The sequence below is a fragment of the Vigna unguiculata genome, chromosome 1, assembly GCF_004118075.2.
Source record: "Vigna unguiculata cultivar IT97K-499-35 chromosome 1, ASM411807v1, whole genome shotgun sequence".
In the NCBI taxonomy this organism is placed as follows: Eukaryota; Viridiplantae; Streptophyta; class Magnoliopsida; order Fabales; family Fabaceae; genus Vigna; species Vigna unguiculata.
The window spans coordinates 770,790-793,735 of NC_040279.1; the positions used below are offsets into that span (position 1 = coordinate 770,790).

The 22,946-nt window shown below is 34.4% G+C and overlaps 2 protein-coding genes across 4 annotated transcripts; both read right to left on the reverse strand.

Annotated features, from left to right (window-relative positions):
* Positions 1–2,442: 2,442 nt before the first annotated feature.
* On the reverse strand, positions 2,443–8,224 carry LOC114177338 (serine/threonine-protein kinase BRI1-like 1). Of its 3 annotated transcripts, XM_028062655.1 has the most exons (3): positions 4,180–8,224; positions 3,437–3,584; positions 2,443–2,849 (listed from the first exon to the last, which is right to left on the reverse strand). In XM_028062655.1, the coding sequence occupies exon 1, from the start codon at positions 8,049–8,051 to the stop codon at positions 4,401–4,403; it is 3,651 nt and encodes a 1,216-aa protein (XP_027918456.1). In that variant the 5' UTR covers positions 8,052–8,224; the 3' UTR covers positions 2,443–2,849; positions 3,437–3,584; positions 4,180–4,400. The 3 variants fall into 3 exon arrangements, with proteins under 3 accessions (XP_027918456.1, XP_027918439.1, XP_027918447.1); XM_028062638.1 differs by lacking the exon at positions 2,443–2,849 and having other exon boundaries at positions 3,259–3,584; XM_028062646.1 differs by lacking the exon at positions 2,443–2,849 and having other exon boundaries at positions 3,259–3,584; positions 4,163–8,224.
* A 7,339-nt stretch (positions 8,225–15,563) lies between these two features.
* On the reverse strand, positions 15,564–18,433 carry LOC114194671 (immune-associated nucleotide-binding protein 9-like). The gene is made up of 6 exons (XM_028085036.1): positions 18,324–18,433; positions 17,928–18,140; positions 17,447–17,715; positions 16,248–16,412; positions 16,059–16,154; positions 15,564–15,917 (listed from the first exon to the last, which is right to left on the reverse strand). The coding sequence occupies exons 2-6, from the start codon at positions 18,118–18,120 to the stop codon at positions 15,741–15,743; spliced, it is 900 nt and encodes a 299-aa protein (XP_027940837.1). The 5' UTR covers positions 18,121–18,140; positions 18,324–18,433; the 3' UTR covers positions 15,564–15,740.
* Between the last annotated feature and the right edge of the window lie 4,513 nt (positions 18,434–22,946).

A 22,946-nucleotide genomic window follows, 5' to 3' on the forward strand; every position in this document is an offset into this window, starting at 1 on the left:
TGAATTTAGTCTTTTAAATCAAATTTTGTTAAATTTATTTGATATTTCAAACACGTTTCATAATAGTATTCGACTTAACATTAAAGCAAAAATATGTCAAATAGTATAAACAACTCAAATACAATCCTGAAATGCGTACGAAACATCAAATAAACCTAACAAAATTTGATTCAAATGACTAAATTCACGTATTTCGAGATATGAAGGACTAAATTGGTCCAAAATTTTGAAATGGACTAATTCCAAAATTCAGTAAAAGTTAAGAACCAAAAACATATTTAACCCATTAATTAATGACACACATTAAGTCACATCAAAAAGTAAAAGATGAGAGTAAAAAAGATGAGACTCATACTATCACTTTCCTTTGTCAAATTGGTTTAATACAATGGATAATATATTTATCGGTTAAAGTTGATTAATTTGTAAGACAAAGATTGTAATTCAAGTTGTGCTCTATTATTGAGTTGATGATTAAACCCTAAATACCAATTAAGGAACCCAATGTGAAATATGGCAATAATTTTTTTTTTGAAAATAAAAGCACATTTATTGATAAAAACCAAAGATTATATAATTAGAAATGTTATGTAAGTTTGTGTGTTTAGCTTTTACTGAACAAGCAATAGAGGTGGGTGATGGACAAAGGTTTACTGAAAAGGACATGATAAAGAAAAAGTGGATAGAGATGGAAGATTAAAAGGGCACTCTAGGACCCAATTTTTATTATTGTCTTATGAGTCTCTCTACAATAGGGGAATAGTGCCCAATAATATAGGGCTACTGTCCCTAGAAGAAACAAAATATTTATTTTATATTTTTTAAAATTACTGTTTTATGAAACCAAGAAGATTAAAAAATAATGTGTTTTTTTTGGTAGAGAAAAAGAAAGCAAATTTTTTAAGTCCTACAATTTTCTTATTATTTTTTTTTTTGAAATTTTTACTTAGGAAATTTCAAGTTGTCTGCAGAAATTCCTATGAAGTTTTCTAGTAGAAAAATCCTTAGCAGTTTCAATTTTAACTTTAAATTACTTCATGAGTTTTCTTGTCAATTTTTTTTTGTTACAAACTACACAACACACCTAAAATTGTTTGTTTCCAAATTGTGAGTTTTGGCTATAAATTGTTTCATAACAAATCATTAACAAATTTTAAAATTTCCTGCAATTTGTAAAACCCAGAGAAAATATAACATATAACTTAAAATCGATAAATAGGAAATTTAGAAGAAAATTCCTAACAAGAGTCACTGAAAAAAGTCCACAAGAATTTCAGGAAAATGCTCAGAGAGCACTTTTACAAGTCACCAAATGGGAGAAATTAGTAAAATTAGGGTTTTTTTTTTTCTTTTTTCTGAACTATCATTATAGGTTTGATTTTAGCCACAACAGATATAAGACAGAAAAAATGAAAATTCAGGATGTATAAATTGTTGACAAATGTTTTTTACATGTTACATTTAGAATATTTTCTAATTGACCCATAATATGAAATTTTGTACACTGGCACCATATGAAATTATACTCACCAAAAGTATTTAATTTATTGAATTTATATCAATTTTTTATTTGTTTTTAATTAAAAATTGAAATCTGTTTAACCCTTTAAGAAAGATCATATCATTTATATTTGGAAAATGTTTTTTTTACCACTTACACCCGTTGATAACTCACTTTTTAGGAGTATTTTGATCGTTAAAAAGTTAACTATTGTATTTATAAAAAAAAGAATTTGAAAAGTGAAATAGTAATAATAAGGTGTGTAAAATTTTGTTGAGTGTGAAAATAACAGTACCCTAGTGGATACAGGGGTGACTGAATTAGACCAGAATTGATTAATCCATCATTATGATTGCAAAATAAGGTAACAATGGGCCAGCAGAACAATATCTCCAATAATTAGAGCAAATTAAAATCATTACACTTGACCTACTAATTAGAGTCTGAATTATTAAATCATAAGTTTCAATGTCAGTGTAAATTTTTATAAAAAATTATTACTATGGTGAATTATCTACATTTAAACTCTTAGATTCAAAAATTAGTTTTTTTTTTTTTAAATATGTTTATAATTTTGGACACAAAATTAAAATTCGTCTTAATTTTAACTCAAAATTTTAACTCAAATTTAGAAATTAATAGATATAATCATTCTAATCTACCAATGTTAAAGCTTTTGATTTCAAATTTTGAAATATTTTTAACCCAAATTTTAAAAATTAATAAATACGGTCATTATAATCTAATAATGTTAAATTTCTTGTGTTAATCAGTATGTTTTATACTTTGAGTTTAAATATATCAAATTGTATAAAAAACCTAGAGTTTAAATATGTCTGTATAAATAACCAAATAACCCAACCACTGTATCCGGTTGATTCAAGATACATAATGCAAGGAGCAAAATAGAATCATCACAAGAAGTAGAATTCTACTGCATTATGATGGTGATCTTTCTTTAAAGTTCAAAATATACCAGTCAACATTACATGATTCGCAATTTCGTCCTTAGATTTCAAAACGAATAACTATGCAAGATGGTTCTATATCTGTATACCAATTAGTCTTCCCAAATGACAGCTAATCCATTTGATAAAAGTGGCAAATACCATTCACAGACAAAATTTTGACCAAACACGTTACTTTAAGTGGCAAAGTCGATCAAACTTTGGACAAATGTGAGCCATGATGAACATTATCTCACACATGTCAGGAATTTTCAGGACCATCTTGCTGTTTTTAAGACTATTGGCATTTTCCTTCTTTTGAACTTTGAGCATCGCAAGCAGCTATAACTATAAATTGAGTTTCAGAAAAATCCTCTTCTGCATTGCCACTCTCCACAATCCTGTAATGATTTTTAATGATAACACTTTTGGTTTCCATTAGTGAAATTAAACTTAAACTCTGATTAGAAAAAATATTTAAGACACTTCTTCTAGATCTTGCCGGAATAGGAATACATAAAAGTTTCAAATTCACTCATATTCTCTTTATATTGTAAAGACATGTTGCCAAACTTGAATATTTAAAGCATTGCATTTATGATGAAGATTGGTTTCTGCACGTGCTTTGTGTAACAGGAATTGATTAAGAGAATGAAATAGTCTAACTACAAGTTCAATAAGCAGGGTGGTCCACAAAAGGAGTAAAATTAGTTCATCACTTCATGGTGTTTGGAAATATCAGTGACGTGCAATTTATAATAAGTCATAAGACACACATTGTATGCTAGGAAATCAGGAAGCATCAGAGTCTGGGCAAAAAAGCATTACCATTATATATAAAGGTACAAGTGTAAGTAAGAAAAACATAGCTGCATGAAGACGAGTGCGACCTACTGAGTTCACAGATCTTACATGCGCAACTTCCCTGTGGTTTTTAAGCACTTCAATATTCTAAAATGCGACGAAAAGAAATGATAAAGAACAGTACCACTGAATGCTGGTAACTTCTCCATTCAAGTAATTGCCATAGCACCTCCAGCACTGACACTAGCATAGCTTTCTCTCATCATCATAGGGCAATAGTAGGGAAAAGCTTCCACCAGCTACGGAGAGTACAGTTTAGAGCATTGGGGTATCTGCGTAGATATTAACCCTGTTAACCTTCGACTAGTGAGGCATGATATTTAACCTCCAGGATCATTAAAATGTTAATACAAGAAATATTTCTCCTTATCCTATGAATTTATCAAATGTGCATTGAAAAAAGGTTATGAGGATTCTATTTAAAATGAGTAGTCGATAAGAAACCTGAAAAATAGAAACGTGTCTATTATTGACATTCAAATTTCAACCTCTATTTGATCTTACATAACGAATGATCATTTGGTGTTAATCCCTATAATATTATGCAGTTATAGTTCCATACAAGTGAAGAAAAAAGCATGCGCAAATAAACAGTAAAACCGTAGCAGATTTCATTTATATACACAACAGATTCTAGATTTCTACAAAAAATAAAATTTGCCACTTGCAATATGAACCAAAACACAAAATGAGCAAAACTGTGGTAATATCAGAACCCAATGGGAATGACAAACAAGACCGTCGGCAAAAGTGGGGTTGATGATGGAGTAACAGAAGTTCATACGAAAAAAATGTATATATCTACCAGTTTCAAGTGACTGAACACTAAATCAGCACAAAAGTAACATACAAAACTCTGTTTATAACCTCAAGTCTCATCCTTCCATGATTGCCTTGGATCTCTTGGTCTCCCTGTATGTCTTATATACAGAAAAGAAAGTGCAAGAACCCTCCTCCAATTTCAGGTAGGAGAGATAAGTGTCACCAGAATTGTCAATTCTGTCCAGCAACACTCCAAATGTTGAAAACCTTTCTATTTCCTCCTCAACTGTCAAAGGGCTTTGAGTCTGAAGGTAAATATCCTATTTTCATGCTTCATCAATGACACTGTCTCTCAGAGAGAAGCTATCAAGCGTATCATTATCTGTGTCAACCTGAAGCTCTTTGAACATGGCCATCACTTGTATCATGGTCGGCCGACGGTAGGGCCTCTCATCTAGACACTCAAAGGCAATTCTCAAATATTGAAATAGTTCACTTTCACCAGATGTTTGCACAATTAAATCAGGATCAAGTATTTCATTAATTCTCTTCTCTTTGTAAAGCTTCTTAGACCAACCAACAAGATTGTTGTCATCACCAAACTCGGAAGAGTCGATTGGCCTTCTACCAGATAGAAGCTCAAGCAGTATGACACCATAGCTATAGACATCCCCTTTAGCTGTACATCGAAAACTCTGGTAGTACTCAGGGGGTACATAACCTGGTGTTCCGGCAAGTGTGCTGACAGTTAGATGAGTATCGAGGGCATTGACCAATCTTGCCATGCCAAAATCAGAAACTCTAGCCTCGAAATTTTCATCAAGTAGAATGTTGCTGGACTTCATGTCCCTGTGTATAATGTGAGGAATGCAACTATGATGAAGAAATGCAAGACCTCTTGCTGACCCAATGGCAATCTTTTTTCTTGCACCCCAATCAAGATTTGAACCTCCTCCTTTTGCCCTTTCATGTAAAACAGCCTCAAGACTTCCCCATTTCATGAACTCGTACACAAGAAGCCTCTCCTCCCCAACTTTACAGTAACCCAGCAGCTGAACCAGGTTCCTATGCTTAATCTTCCCAATAGTTTCCATCTCAGCCATGAACTCCCTATCTCCCTGACCCGTCACATGAATGAGCTTCTTGATGGCAACAACACAGCCATCTTTCAGCTTAGCCTTGTACACTTCACCAAATCCCCCAGAGCCAATCAAACTCTCAGCACTGAAACCATTAGTAGCCTCGAGAAGATGTGCGAACGTCAGCTTCCGCAGTGGCTTCTCAAAGGTGGCAACATTGATGCTCAGAGGCTCAGGAAAGCTGGAAAGCTTCCAACTACTGCTCCCCGAAGTGGGAAGACTCTCTATATACTTTTCTCTAATCTCCTCCTTCCTCTGAGACTTTCTCACCCTGTACAAAGCCAACACAAGCCCAAGCGCAAACAAGAGGAAGCAAAGCAAACCAATGACAACCCCAGCTGCTACAGGCTGCTTCTTCTTCCAACCCCCAACACCCACTGAGCGGTTCTTCAAAGCACTACACGATGGCAGCGGCAGGCCACAAAGGCCAGAGTTGTTCTCGTATCTAGAAGCTGGAAAAGTAGTCAACTGACCTCCAGAAGGAATGGAGCCGGTGAGATTATTATTAGAGACGTCAAGGTCACTGAGAAAAGAAAGGCTCTCCAATGAACCAGGGATGGATCCATTGAGACTATTATGTGACAGATCAAGCACCCCAATTGCTTTCAAACCACCAAAACTATCTGGAATGTTCCCACTCAGCCTATTGTGCCCCAAATTCAACACCTGCAAATAGGCCATGCCACCCATATTCCCAGGAATAGTCCCAGACAACAAGTTGTAGGAAAGGTCAAGGTAGATCATGCTCCCATTGGAAGAAAAAGTATACACGGTCCAACCGGAGTAAATCCGCGTCAATGGGCACGAATGCACCATGGGAAAACCTTCAAGCCTCTCCGTTCTGATATCCTCAAACTCAACCAACCCACCAGCACCCCTGCAACTAGTCCCACCCTCGTTCCTCACAAACGCAAACTGCTTCCCTGAAACCTTGCCCGGGATAACCAATCCGGCTTGATCAGCAAGCTCAAACGGGATATTCCCAGTTAGGTTATTGCTATTCAAATCTAACCATATCAACTTCCCACACTTGCCTATCTCCGGTGGAATCCTCCCACTCAGCGAGTTGTTCCCCAGCTGGAGAATCGCCAATGCGTTCAATTTCCCAATCCCAGAAGGTATCGTTCCGGTCAACCTGTTGCTCGCCAGCGACACCCATATCATGTTGGTGCAATTGGCAATTGACTTTGGAATTGACCCAGAAATGAAGTTATTGTTGAGAATCAAAGTCTCCAAGTTCCCTCCTTTAACACAAATTCCTTCTGGGATTTCCCCAGTGAGATTATTCGCCCACATAATCAAATCAGAGAGGTTGGGCAAAGCCCAAACCTCCCACGGAATCGAACCGTTCAAGCTGTTAAAGCTGAAATCAACGGTTCTCAAATTCTTACAATCACCGAGCTGTGACGGCACCGTCCCGGAAAAGTAATTGCCCGCCAGGATCAACTTCTCCAACTCGGAAGGGCAAAAGAACGACGGAACATTGCCGTTTAACCGGTTCGAGCTCAAGTCAAGCACCCGAAGCCGTTTCAGGTTAACAAGCGACAACGGAACCTGTCCCGTTAGGTTATTAAACGCGGCGTTCAGATACTCAAGACTCTGAAGCTTGCTAACCACGGACACGAGGAAGTTCCCAGAGAGATAGTTCCTCGCGAGGTTCAAACTCCGCAGAGAAGAACAGTTCACGAAGCTCAAAGGCAACTCACCAGAAAGCTTGTTCTCGGAGAGATCAAGTTCCACGAGACTTCCACAGAGGCTTCCGAGCTCGCTCGGAATCTCGCCGGAGAATTTGTTGCGGTCGAGAAACAGAGACTTCAAGCTCCTCAAACTCCGAAGAATCTCCCCGGGAATCTCGGCTACGAACTCATTGCGAGAAAGATCCAGAACCTCGAGCCTATCGCAGCTGCTCAACCCGCGCGGAAACTCGTCCCCGGAGAGCGCATTGCGCGAGAAGCTCAACCGCGTCAGGCTCCCGCACGAGGCGAAATCCAGCCGCGAGAAGTTGTTGAACGAGAAATCGAGAACCCGAACGGCGTCATTCACGAGCTGAGGCGGCACCGACCCGGAGAGAAGGTTGTAGGAGAGGTCCAAGGTGGAGAGGTTCGCGCTTCGAGAAACGAGCGACCCGCTGAGTTGACCCGCGAGTCTGTTGTCGGAGAAGTTCAGATAAACGAGAGCGGAGCTCGCGAGAGCGGACACGAGAAGGTTCACGTCGGAGACGAGGTTTCTGGACAGGTCGAGTTGGGCCAGGGAAAGCCCAGAGCCAGGCCCAGGGCCGAGCCCAGCGGTGATGAGATTATTCGAGAGGTTTAAGTAAGCGAGGCGGTTACATGGAGTTAGGTTTGCGAAAGGAAACTTGCCGGAGAAGTTGTTGAGAGAGAGGTCGAGTGTTTGAAGCGAGCAAAACGGCGAAACGCTGAGATTGAAAGCGGAGAAGGAGTTACCACGCAGGAGGAGGGTGCTTAGCGAGGGGAGGGACGTGAGTGTGGGGAGGTGGAGGGTGCCGGAGAGGTCGGCGCCGGCGAGGTCGATGGCGGTGACGCGGCGTGGCTCGGGCGAGCAGGTGACGCCGCGCCACGCGCAGGGGGACGGCGCGTGGGGGAGCCAGTCGGAGAGGAAGCCGCGGGGGTCGGAGGAAACGTGGAACTGCTTGAAGCGGAGGAGGAGAAGCGCGTCGTCGTGGGAGGTTGATGCTGTTTCTGATTCTGCTTCTGCGATTGTTACTGTAACGAATAACGCAATAATCAGAAGAAGGGAGCTAACAATTACTACTGTTGGTGGTTCTTCTCGTGGTGACCACGACATGTTCCTCGTGAGGTATGGTTTCGCTCTTTTCATTTGGGGTTTTTTCACTCTCGCTTCATGGAAAAATTAATGATTAGTTTTAGCTTATGCGTCTGCGTAATACGATATGCACATGCTTATGCTCCCTTCGCATTCATCAATATTTCCAAACCCAACTAAATCACTGTGTGTGGTGTGTGCCTCCGTGCGTGCGTGCGAGAGAGTGAGTCCAAATCCAAATCCAAAACTGCAAGGAATTTATTTTCTTTATCTTGTTTTTGTCTTTTCCTTCATTTTGTATTGGCACGAATACAAATATTACAAATATAAATAATAAATATACTAAACTTGAAGAGATAGATAGCGTTATGGCAATTAACGATTATAAATTATAATTATAATGATAAATTATTATTTTTTTTGTGTCTTGTCCCGAATTTCAGACTTGTGTGGCTGTACGCGTACCTACCCTGAGCTAATAGGTTTGATTTTGGGGTTGCTTTTTCAACGTTTTCTTTACGGGGAGAAAAGAAAGAAAGAAAGAAAGGACTTGCTGGGGAAGCTGAAATTACGTGAGGGGAGGAATCGTTTTTAAATCACAAATATATAACTATTATTATTATAAGTATAAAAAAATATTAATTTTGTCCATTCTTTTAAAAAAAGTGGTCCAAATGGCTTTTCGGTTTCAAAGACGTAATTATCACCCAAACTTTGGGTTTTGAAATTGTGGAAACGGGGAACCCGGTGTCAAAATTAGAGGAAAGAGGGTTATTCAACCTACTACTACCCTAGTTCAACAGTGGCACGTAATCCGTGTCAAATTAATGTAAATTTGATTTTATAATGAAAAATTTAGTATGGTTAGTTTTCAAAATCAATTAAAAGATAAAAATTGATTAATTATTGCTTTTACGTTGGAAAATTAATTTGACTGGAATCAATTTTCCAATACTAAACTAAACACAATCTATTCCTTTTCTATTTTACAATTTTTCTTACAATTTTATTTTATAAAATTAAACTAAATTTAAAATTGATTTCTCTTAATCAAAATTGTTGTTTGTAAGATGCTTCCATAATATATCTGGCATTAAACCTACGTTAATCATCTACTGTTTCTATGAGAGAGTATTGATGATGGAAATCATAATGAAGGACATAGAGAAATCGTGTGTTTGGGGAGCTTGCAATAATTTCCCTGTAAAAGTAGTTGAAATGGGCATTTATTATTTGTTTCTCACACACCACGTATGCTACAGATGTAAAAAAAAAAAATGAATAAAAATAGAAGCTTGGTTATATATACGCAGAAAGGGTTCTGGAAAATAGCTTTTGGAATTTGACAGACAGTGGGTTGCAGCAGGTACGATGTTCAGGTCCTGTCTAGTAGCACTGTGCTAAATAAAAACAATCGCTAGATTTGTGGGGATGTTTCGGCTTTCAAGCAAGACAAATATACACAACAGTTCTTCATCATGTGCACCACCAACCATGGTGGGGTAAGGTAAGATAAACACTGAAATGAAGATCAACCTCAACTTTACTTCAAAATAAACGAACAAGTGTTGCCACTTTGATTTTTACAGGATATATCTTTTTAACAATTAGGGTTTAACAGTAAGCAATTATGGTAATGAGAAGAATAAATAGTTGGGGAAATATCGATTTCCAAGAAGAAAATATTTCACCTGAAAAAACTTAAATGAAAAAAAAAACTAAAATTTCAATGGATTAAAATATTATTTTGGTCTTTACTTTTATTTTTGTGATATTTTGGTTTTTCAGTTTTTTTTTTATTTTAATTTAATCTTAGTTTTCTTAAAATAATTTAATTTGGTCTTTATCGTTAGTTTAGTTTTTTATAAATGGTGTTAAATCTAAAATAATTATTTTTCACCTATTATATTAAGGGTTATTTGACATTTCAAGCGCGTTTTAGTATTGTATTTGAGTTGTTTATATTATTTGACACATTTTTACTTTAACTTTAAGTCAAATACTGCTATGTAATTTGTTTGAAATGTCAAATACACTTAATGAAATTTGATTAAAAGGATTAAATCATGTGAAGGACTAAATTGGTCAATAGCTTTGAGATAGACTAATTCCAAAATTCACTAAAAGTTAAGAGACCAAAAATATATTTAAAGAAAACACAAATTGATGCGACTTTAAAATTATTCATAACAAATTAAATGACTTAAAATAATGAAAAAAAATTAAGAAACAATTTTATATTTCTTAAAAAGAAATATTAAAAAAAATAATTTAGCCCTTTGAATTAATACATAAATATGGACAATGAATGAAAGAATATAAAGAGAGAGAGAGAGGTGAAGGAGAAAAAAAAAGAAAAAAAAAAGGGTAAAACACGAGGACAGGTTACGGAGAATAAGGGAAAGTGATGCCCCCACTAATCAAGATTTTCTTACTTTAATTGCTCATCTATCAAGGTTCAGTCAAACTTTGGATTTGGATTTGGATTTATCTCCAACCACATGCCACACCTATCTCTCTTAATCATTATTTAATTTCAATTACATTTTCATTCAAAACAATTAACAATTAGGGTACCTCCATGCTCCAACACCATTTTCAAATTCTGTTTAAATTAGACTCAATCAAATCAAACTTATGTAGCCTAATTAAGTCTTATGGAATCCATCAAAAGTTCAAAGTTGTATTTTGAAGTGTACTCTCTGGTAATTTTCAATGCAATTTTTTTTTCTTCTATTCATGGGTTCTTCAATGGTATTTATTGGCAAGGTTCTTTATTTCTCATCGAGGATAACATACAAGGTTAAATTACTCGTTATAAAAATATTCACTTTTAGTTACTCGAGTAGCTTTTATAATTACAACAATTTTCTCTCTTACTTTCTATATTTAAAAATACATGTGGAATTAAGGGATTAAAAATTGTCTTTGCAGAGATTGAAATAAGATACTTATGCATTTGGAAAACTACAAGAAAACGTTTTTATAATTATAAGAATTCCAATCATATTTACCCTTTCAATTAAATTTACCTCTAGGTGACATATTATATATATATATATATATATATATATATATATATATATATATATATATATATATATATATATATTAAATATTATGAGATATCACACGAGAATTAAATTTTAAATAGAACATGTTGTTTGTAAAGACTTAGAAAATGAAGACTTAGAAAATGGTCCAAGACTATTGATGATTTTTAAAAGATGATATTGGATTATTTTATTAATAAAATGTTAAAATTACATATATATTTTTATTGAATCTCATTTTATACGAATCCTGGTTTTTTTAGATTTTTTTTTCTAAGCTTTTTATCTAATTTCTTTCTTGACCGTTAATCTCATTCTTCGTCCTTTTGAAGAACAAAATTGATCATAGCAAATATATATATATATATATATATATATATATATATATATATATATATATATATATATATATTCAATTAGAGTGAAGAACAAAGTAAGTTTGCTTTTTATCTTTTTTTTATGTTATTTTGTTTTTTAAGTTGTACTTGGGTTGGGATTCAAAGCATATGACTCAAATTTATAATAATTCAAAGTGAATCTTTGTTTGTCTATGATCATAACAATATGCTTAGATTTGTAATTGAAATTTTAGTTTTATAGTTAGATCATCTTGTGGGAAATAGAGCTATAAGGAACAACTATGAGTTAAGGAGCTATATACTTAAGGTAAGGGAGACTATTATTTGTTATTGCTCTTTATACTTGTTTCTGCAGAGAACAAACAAGATAAGTTAGGCACAAGCGTCACCTTACCTATGCAGTCCGTTATCTCCTCAGTTGGCCTCTTCCCGTGTGCAAATATCTGCTTGGACCCGGGAGGGGTTACCTGCAGAAGGGACTCTGAAGTTCAAGTCAGTCAAAGCTCTCAAAAAATCAAATCAGGTGATTAATGGAGTAATGAATGCGTACCTTTCATTACTGGGATCCACGTGTATTTATAGAGTATTAATTATGTCTGGTTATGCCATGGACCGGGCCTTAGCTCGGGCCCTAGTTTGGGCTGTAAGTGGGTCTAGCCCTAACCCAGGCCCTTAGATTGATTACTGCGGACTTATTGAATATAAAAAGGGGAGTTTTGCTAAGTGTACTAAGGTAGCCGGCCTAAACCAACTACTTCCCTTGACGGTTTGTGTTGTTCATACGCTGTCTTAGGCAGGTTATTCCTCTGGATGTTTATGTTACTGGTTCAGGCCGGCTAGGCTTAGGTCAGCCTAACCTAGGCCGGTTACTTGAATGTTTTGGTGTATAGGTATGGTGGTCATTTTATTATTATTTTGTTAAGTTGGCTTGGTGTGGTACACCAGTCCCCCAGCCTTTAAGTGTGATGAACAGTGTTAAGGCTAAAGGCGAGAAAGGTTTGATGGTAGGTGAAGGGATGTCAGGGGTCAAATCAAAGGGGTTTTTGCGCTGTCGTTTTTAACACTCATGTCCTTTGGAATGATTGTGTCGATTGGTATGGGTTGTTATTTTGGCGGGAAGGGGTTTTACCGTTTGGGATTCTGGCCTATAAATGTAGATTTTACAACGAGTAAGGGTTTGTTGGTTCATTCGCGAGAATTTTCAGTAAGAGATCTTGTGTGCGTTTTCATGTCCGACTTGTTCCTAATTTCAGTCGTCATCTTTCCAGAAAAAAGAAAAGGTATATCTAGTAGTGATAGCGTGTTATTGTCTACGACTAGTAGTGAGAGTATAGAGTCGGGAGGAGTAGAGGTAGACATGTTGAAGAGGAGAGCACCAGTTCTGGGGGTATGGTTGGCAGAATCCCTATAGAGACGATGACTGAGGTTTGAGAAGACCCTCCAGAGGAGTTAGCGGAGAGTAATTGGCCGGCCAAGGGCGGCTACGGGTGGGTGGCTGCCAACGTTCGTAATCAGTCGTCCTTATTTCGGTGGTCTCGTCTGTTGAACTCCTGGCTAAATTGTACACCTGTTATCGCGAAGGGTGTAAGCGGGGGTATTGTGTCCTTGGAACGGGTGAGAGCCATCGACCGCGTATGCCACGGGCAAGAGAGGGCAACCGAAAAGTTCTTCTATATGTACATGTGTCACTTCTCTCAGCTACATGTGCGGTTGCTGCTGGACGACTTCACCATGGGTGTGTTGCATGCGCTGAACGTTGCACCTACACAGTTGCACCCAAACAATTGGGCTTATATGCAAGCCTTCCGCGTTTTGTGCCAATCCCTATATATGCAGCCTTCTCCTTATGCATTTCTATACTTTTATGATATTAGGCTCCACCAATCGACTACTTGGCTATCTCTGATAAGTCGTCCCAGCATCAGCAGATTGGACGCATTCTCTCAGTCCTTCAAGCATTTTAAGGACGAATACTTTAAAGTTTTGGTGAAGGAAGAGGGCAAGTCCCATTTTTTGAATGCAGATGGGAGTACAAAGTTCCCGTTTAGCTGGACGGGAACCCCCTCTCGGTATAAGGATATGGGCACCGACAAGTTGTCGGCAGAGGATAATGAGGTGGTGGAGACCTTGATGGAGTTTACTGATAAGTTGCCCACTAAAGGTCTAGTTAGAGTTTATAATTCGGTGCACCCGATTATTGATATTAAAGGTATCTGTTTATTACTTAAACTGTGTTAATGATTCTGAGTTGTCTTAACCGGGGTTTGATATGTTATTGTAGGGCACATGGCGCAATCGGGAAAGAAGAATTTGACGCTCTTCCAGACGTTGAGGAAAGAAATGGCTGCTAAGGCCAAGGCAGCCGGGAAGACTGATGTTCAATTGCATGTGTGCACTTAATTGTTTCTTTTGCAATTATGGAATTCCTGAGGATGAGTACTCGACTTTAAGCAATTGGACCTAATGATGCCTTTCTAAATTGAACTGGTACCTGTTAGGATTTGAGAAAAGGATAAAAGTAATCATTACAACCACTTAAACAAACTAAAGTGTTATTCTTCCGTAGTTTTTTTGAGATGGCGTTGGGAATGTATGAATGGGCGCCACATTAAAATGTGAAGCTAGTGAGCTTTGGTTATAGTGTTAGGCACCACCTAAGACCGTCAAATACTCACTTGATAGTGAGTGCTACTTGTCTAGGACATTGGGTGTCATGTTGAGAGCTCAATTGACAATGACCTCCATAGTAAACGATGTTGCACATGTGTCGCTAGGTGGCAACTGGAAGTTTAAGAAATGTGAGATTAATCTTGAAATTTTTGTTTGCAATTTTGTTCTGATAAACATGGTAAAATTACTAAAAATGTTTAATGAAAAAATGAATAAGATTAGGAAAAGGAAATAAAAGGATGAGAACACAAAATTAAAGAAAAAAATAGAGAGAGTATACTGAAAAATGTATCTATTTTTTTAAACAAGATTGAGTTTAATTAGTAATTTAGTCTCTATATTTAAACATTTGATTTGTTTTCATTTTTATATTTCTTTTCGACTTAATTTAGTCCTTATTTTTTGTCTCTTCCGTTTAATTGCCGTTAAGACATTTTGAAAGTGTAAAGTGTTAAAATCTGAGTCATCTACTACCTTAGAACCCTTTGAATTTGACATGTGGCACCTTTTAAGTAAAATGTGACTCAGATTTTGACACGTCATATCTAAATTTTGACATACAACACAGTGTTAACGTCTATTTACCACATTGATTTATTTTTAAAAGTAAAAGCTATGTTAAGTTTTTTTTTTTAAATAGGAACTTCATTGAGTGAAAAAGAAATTTAGGCTTTATTACTCATATAGCTCCCACTTTGGTGATAGTGTGTCAATTTAGTTCTCACTTTTACAAAAGTTTCAATTGCATGCCAACTTTTGAAAAAGTGTCTCAATTAAGCCATTTTCACAACAAAATTACTAACATCATTAACTACATGTCACATGTCAATCTATGGTTTTTTTTTGTTTTTTTTTTGTTTTTAATTTTTTTTACCAACAAATTTTGTTGTCATGCATCAAATTCATGGTGTGACACATGACACATGACATTTAAATGACATGACAATTTCATGTATCATTGTTTTGATTTCAATTTAGTTCATTCACATATATATATATATATATATATATATATATATATATATATATATATATATATATATTTTGTACTAAAATGAAGTGTTTTGTTCTGATTTATTTATGTGAGTGACTTTTAATTCTACATTTTTCTGTGCTTTTTTAAAAAGAACAAAGAATATACTTAAATACAAGTTAATACATTTCAAAATCATAATAGAATAAACACATCATACTTTCATGGAATAACTTTTATTTAACATTCTATGTAATAGTCTCATTAAAATTTGGAAATAAACATATTTAATCAACATTGATGGAGATTCCACATCAATCAATTATACTTTAGATTATATAAATAAAGTGGATGCAAATTAAACTTTACAAGCTAGTTTTGAAATGTTGAATTACATTTAAAGTCTTAAGATAATAACATAGTCATCTAAGGTGTATTCTAATAAAATTTATTTAGATTTAATGAACACAAACTTTATCGATAAGAAAATCACCTCTTAATAAACATCATGGAAATTTAAAATAAAAATAATATCATTCAAACACAATTTAGTTACATGAGGAATACATAATACATAATAAATATATACAACATTTTGAACAATACCACACCATATATATACACAAACGCTCACTCATAATCACTCACAATCTTAAAGGTAAAGTACAAATATTTGAATGTATCACAATTAGAGAATGGCACATTTACTATTTGCTTGGTGAAGATCCCATCTGAGTTTTTGAATTTCTTTATTTGATGAAATTTGAAAGGATTTATAATTTTCCTCAGCTGCACGTCTAGCACTCTTTTCTTCTTCTAACAATTGCCTAAGCTTGCCAAGTTCTTCCTCCAACTTTGATTTCATCTATATATTAAAATAAAAATATTATTTCAAAAAGTAGAATAAATAAAATTAAGAAAGTGATAACATGTTTAACCTTCAACTAGTAAATAAAAACAAATGTTGTGAAATAAATATGAGATGATATAATGTATAGTTATGTACCTCACGAGCCATTCGTTCAAGCATAATATCATATCCTCTTTGTAGACGCCTTTTCATTCTAGCTGTTTCTGCTTTTTCAGTTGCAGTTGCTCTTTCCTACAACATCAAGTGATGAACTTGTATATATTATATATTATTTAGAAAAATATCAATATTTAAAAAAAAATTCAATATTTATGAAAAGTTCACCTTCAATCTTTTGAACATCTCATTTGTAAAGGGTTGTCCCTCATTTTTCAATATAACTCCATCCACAAGGTTGAGAAGTTGTTGAACTTGTTTCCATCGCTTATTTTCATCGGTAGTCCTATTATTGAAAAGCACTTTTCGATTGCCACACGAAACAATTATATCCTACAAAAATGTTCCAATTCCACATTAATCATCAAAAATTCATAGTTAATTGTGAATTTAATACACAAAGAAGTTTGTATTTCAACATATTAAATAAATTGTATTAAAAGTAGCAATATCAACCATTACTTTGATACAACAAAGGTACAATGTTATTTGTTTATTAAATTTTGAAATTTTAATTTGAAATGTATACAAATTTTAAGAAATAAAGTTTATATTAATCTATAGTTATTTTGATGCTAATATGTGTTTTTTTTTTTGCAATTTGATCAACAATATAAGTTTGACTAATAGATTAATTAAAAATCCACTACAAGAAAATCTTTAAATAGGAATCAATTTTAGAGACAAAAAATAATTGGTTACTATAGTGATTAATTTAGATACTAATTTATAAACTTAAAAATATTGGTCTCTAAAATAGTCACTATTACAAAATTCTAATTAGTGACTAAATAGACTCTAAATTGGTCACTAATGTACTAATGTTAACTATTAATTGGTAGCCAAAACTATGATAGCTGACCAATTTAAAGAATTTAATTAATCACTAATTATAATTTTTTATTCATAATAGTGACTATTTTAGAGACTAATATTTTTAGTTTATAAATTAATATCTAAATTAATTGCTATGGTGACCAATTAATTTTTATCTCTAAGATTGATCGTTACGTAAAGATTTTCTTGTAATGAACAATAAACATGTTAAATATGTTTATCTATTATATCTTACAAATATATAACATTTAATGTTATTATATATATATATATATATATATATATATATATATATATATATATAACCTTAAAAAATAAGTCTTGATTATTAAAAAAATTATAATCACAAATATATATAATATAATTTTTTTTGTTGATTAGTAATAAAAAATGCATTTATTGTTTAATCTTTGATTGTTTGAATATATAGTTATTTATATTTATAATTTTTATTTCTTACAATAATTAGAATACGCACTTAATAATAAGAATGAAAGTATATATTGGTGAAGGTGATGATGGTTAAAAACCTGGAGAGTTTTTTCAGGTTGATTAGCTAAGTAATCTTCAAATGTCTGTCGATCAGCTTTTAAGTCATCTTTTCCGGTGAAGACTAGAATCATGTAGTCAACAATTTTTTCTCCAAATAAAGTTTTCAAAGTAAGAAAAGTAGCATGTTCTTCTTCTGAGAAACGAGCTCTACAAGAATATACTAAAACGACAGCATGAATGCCATCTTTAGCCATATCAATACATTTGACTATTTCATCTCCAACAGCTTTAGTTCCATCAAATAGTCCTACAAAATTTGTTAAGTTTTAGATCCATAATTAAAAATATTTATATTCTTCCAAATATAATTGTTTGTTATTTTAGTCGTAATATTGAATATGAATTTAAGTTTTAAATTTGTATATGATAAAATTAGAAAGAGCATGGACATAAATTTAACTTACATGAAATGTATAAACATATATTGAGTGATAATGTATTATTATTATTATTATTCACCTGGAGTATCAATAATATTAATAATTTGTCCATCTTTTGTAGTCGTTTTTCGCATTTCAGAAACCCTTGTTACACCAGATGCACCCGTCCTTGACTCAAAGTGTCTTTCTCCAAGAATAATATTTCCTGTTGCACTTTTTCCATTACCGGTGCGTCCAACTAAAACTAGTGTCTTTTCCTTAATTTGTGCCATTAGAATAAATTAGAATTACACTGCAAAGAAAAAGAAGTATGATAAAAAAAAATTAAACACAAAATAAACATGGATTCTGTAGGAAATAAATAAGATGAAACATTCAAATTCAAATAAGATCTAAAAGTGTGATTTAAATCAACACTTAGTTATAATATGATAATTTTTGTTATGAATAGAAACTTGAATTAATGATGACTTACCCGAAATATGTTGAAGAAATTTGTGAATATGTGATGTAAATCACAAATTTAGAAAAATAAGATGGAAAATATAGAATGTATTTCAAACGCTCTTTCTAGTTTCAATGATATGATAACTTGAAATTTTTAACATTAAAGTCCTTTTATATTTGCACTAGAAACAAACTTCACATAGAAAACATGCAAACAAAAAGCCAAGCATCTAATAAAATAAAATCAAAGTGTGTTTGAGAGTAACAAGAAAATAATAATCCTAAACTTAATACACTAAAAAAGGAATAAACAGAACAGGTTGAAATGGTAGGTTAGAGTAAAAAAATATATAGATTTCATTTATACAAGATGAAGATAGCCATTCAATATAGAGAATATTCATAAGTGGTTCCAAATTACAAATATAGGTTAATGTTAGTCTTATTTTGACATATACCAACTCATATTTATGATTCTTATTGACTTTAGTTGTGCACTATTCACTAAAAAATTGTTTGAAAAATAATAAAGATAGAATTCTTTGTTGATTTTAGTTGTGTACCATTGGTTAAAAAATTGTTTGAAAAATAATAAAGATAACAAATTTAAGTTAGACTTTGTAACATCCTTAATAAAGAACTAAGAGTAACATCCAACAATAAAGGAATAATCAATATGCAAAGCTAACAAAGAGGAAATTTAACAATTTTAAAACTACAAAAGAAAGATGACTAAATTGAGAGTAAAGTAACTTAATAGAGAAGATTAGGAAAACCTTGAAAAGATTGAGAGAAAAGAATATTCATACTTGTAAAAACAAAAATTTAGTAACATAAAACATGAAATATAAGTTAAAGAGTTTTTTTTTTTTTTAAGGAGACTTAAATAAATGAGAACATAATTTAAGATAATTAAAGTTAATTATCACTATAAAATATTATTTTAGTATGGGGTCATGGATATATACATTGACGAATTTTGAATAATATTTTTTGGGAGTCAAAATAATACACTCAACATTTATATATTTAATTAATGTCGCTAATACAATAAAAATAAATATATACTTTAATATAATTGTAACTACAAAAAGAAGTCACACATATATAAAGATTATCCTTTGTTTCTTTATATTTTGTTAACAAATCAATAATTCAATAATTGAATCATAACTAAATTTTTCAATATACATAACTATATTGGCATGGTTATGAGTTCAAACCATGGTAGAACCAAATTAAGTTTTCTTTTATCCAAAATTAGTTTTGGCATGAATGTGAAAGGGCAAAGAAAACCCTAGGAGCCAAGAGGGACTAGAAAACAACCACTAATGGACCTTCAATGACAATTAAACTCTAAGTTAATGTCATTTTCGTTTTCCTTCATCATTGCCAATTAAGACAACCATTAGTGACCAATTAAGGAAAAGAAGGAGTGGTTTAGTGGCTGACATAGTTGCATAGTCAGAGGGATACGAATTTTGAGAGGGTGCAGTGAGAATTTGCATGCAATTGGAAGCTGGATTGAAGGGAAGGGCTAGGCGGCCTAGTGATAAAAGAGGAACTCTTAAGAATACCCATTTTTAACAAAGGAATCTAGGTTAAGGGAGCTGGAACCGTACTTTGCATTTTCGTATTGTTAATTGCATGGAATGTATGATCAATTGAATGTATATACTCTACCTCTTTGTGCATTTTCGCGTTTTCTGGAATTTTCCAGAAACTGCCTGGCGGGTATTCATCACTCGTCAGGCGACTCATCATTTTTGGGGAGTTTTGGGTTTCAGAGGTGGAACCGCCTAGCGGCACAGGCTTGGCCGCCAAGCGACACATGGCTTTGTACCCAGTTTCTGGGTTTTCTGGATGAAGGGTCTGGCTGTGTTGATTGACCCGCCAGGCAACGCGAGCCTTTTGGTTTGATTCTAACGTTCTGTACATTATGGGATGACTCCGATCGGAGGAAGAGTTAGTTTCATTTGTTAAGTGATGATTTAATATCAAATTTCCTTGAAGTTTGCGTAATTGAATGTTAAATTTGATGGAACAGTGCAAAAATTGGATAGGATTGGAAAGCCTTGGAGTGTGATTGCTGCGAGTTCAATTGGGGGTGGAATTCTAGCGGAAATTGGTAAGGTTTGAGTGTGGGTTGTACGCAAGTCTGAATGTAAGGGAATCCGTGTGAGGATTGGAGGAAATGGACAGAGAGAAGACAAACTGGTGAATTTTTGGGAGTTCTCGCAAGGTGGAGCAAATTCTAAGTTGCCCATAAATCTTACACACCGTCTGACGGCACGGGGCTTGCCGCCAAGCGCCATCGTAGAGGTAGCTATCTTAGCGTGATTGCAGGGGTTGTGATGGTTCTGTGATCCTGGAAAGTTAGGTGCTTAATAAGTGCAGGGTTAGAGACAATATTTAGATATAGGCCTTGGTGATGACTTATACAATTGAGAAGGGAGAATTAATTCATCATTTTGTGAAGTGAGGGATTTTATAATGCAATAGGCATAGGGGAATATAGAGTGATATTCAGTGAAGTGTAAATGGTGAGTTTCAGTGACTAGTTAGATAATACAGGGAATTCATTACAATGTGCTAATGATATGAGAAATAAGAGCTCATACAAATATATAAAATCGGATGAATCCAAGTAAACTTGTTAGACCTTGGAAGAGATTAATATCTTTAGGTAAATCTGACCCATGGGGAATTGGGGTGATATCAGTAGTGGTTCATTCTATGGCAAGAGGGGTTCATATCATTTGTAGAAGGCATATGATTGAGTTAGGAATAAGTGATACTAAGGATGACTGTTAACACAATTTGAATCTAAGAACTCTTGGCTTGGTAATTCTGTTGGTGATAGAGCATTGTAGGCACTCTTGGTGTGCACAAGACATGGCAATGGAACAGGTTGAGTGAAACTGTGAGTGAGGGTGTGAGAAAGTAAGCCAAAACCTAAACTAGATTTCGCATTTTTGCAACTACTGATATGACGCCTAGCGGTGGGGTACGAACCACCAGGCGATAGCGAGGCGATAGGTGCAGGGCAATGAGGGATGAGGCTCTTGGCGCCTGGCAGGGCAATGAGGGATGAGGCTCTTGGCGCCTGGCAGTACGCGTCCCCCGCCAGGCGGTCTGGAAGTGGGCAGCGCTAGGCGATTTTGCTGCAACATGAATTTTGTTCTTGACATTTCTTGCATGATCTACAAAGCTTCTAAGATATCCTAAAGGTTGGCTTGCTGGTGTTCCTTGAGTTGTGGCTCATAACGTATCCCTTGAGTTGTGGCTCAGGATAGGGGTAAAGCACGTGGCATTTCTTGAGTTGTGACTCGGAATGGCATCCCTCGTGTTGGTATCGCGCAACAGAATGTTTTAAGCGTTTGGACAAAAACCAAGAGGAGGGTGAATTAGTTTCTTAATAAAAATTGTGCTTTTAAAAATTTCCCTTTTAATATCAAAGATCAATTAAAATTATTTCCTTTATTTTAATAAACACAATAAAATAAAGAGAGTAGAGAAGAGAAAATTGCACAAAATATTTATATTGGTTCGGATCAAAAGACCTTACGTCCAGTTGTTAATCTCTCAAAAATGAGATTAACTCAATCACTAAAATAAACCAAATTTACAATCAATGATAAGAAAGATTAGGGTTTAGAAAACACCTCTCTTGAATCACACAAGAGATGAAGACACCTCCCTTGAAATCCACAAGGGATGAAAACACCTTCCTTGAATCACACAAGGAATGAACACTTCCTTTGAATCACACAAAGGATGATTGGCTTCTCCTAGCAATAGCAGCAACACTCAATCATTCAAGATCACACTTGATGAAAGTTATCGCTCTACCCACACTAGGTTTTTCAAAGCCTTCCCACAGAGAGTTCTCAAGTACTCAGACTTCTCTAACTTCTGTATATGATAATGAAAGCCTACCACTCTATTTATAGAAGCCTATTTAGAAATTAGGTTAAGAATATGAAAAGTTAAGTCACAATTGCCATAGATAATCGATTATCATAAGTGATAATTGATTATCACATAAACTTTTCTAAAAACTTTTTCTCGCTGTGATAATCTATTATCAGTCAAGATAATCTATTATCAACATGGATAATTGATTATCACAGAGACTTTTCCCAAAAATTAGTTTTAATTAAGATAATCGATTATCACTAAGAATAATCGATTATTCCAGTGAGGTTTGCAAATAAATAAAATTCTCTTGGTGCTCTACTACTTGGGTTTTGCCTTTTGACTCTTGACATGCTAATTTAACTATTTTAAATAACAAACACAAATTACAAGACTTAAACAACTAAACCCTTAAGTCTTCAATGCATCTCTTAAATCAAAGCATTCTTTTAAGTCTTCAACATTTTTTCATGCATCATCAAGTCTTCCATACTTCTTCATAAGTCATCATCATCATCAAAACTCCTTATTGGAAGAAGATGCCCATCTTCTTCTTTTTGTCAACACCTCGAGTTGTGGCTCGGGATGGCGGATGAACACGAGGAACTCTTGAGTTATGGCACAGGTTGGCGAGGGTTGTCGATGTGAGTGTGCGGGTTGTGGCTCGTACGGCGGGTCCATATAGATTGCCCTCCTTGGTATAAGACCAACGAGTTTGATAGTCTTGGGACGT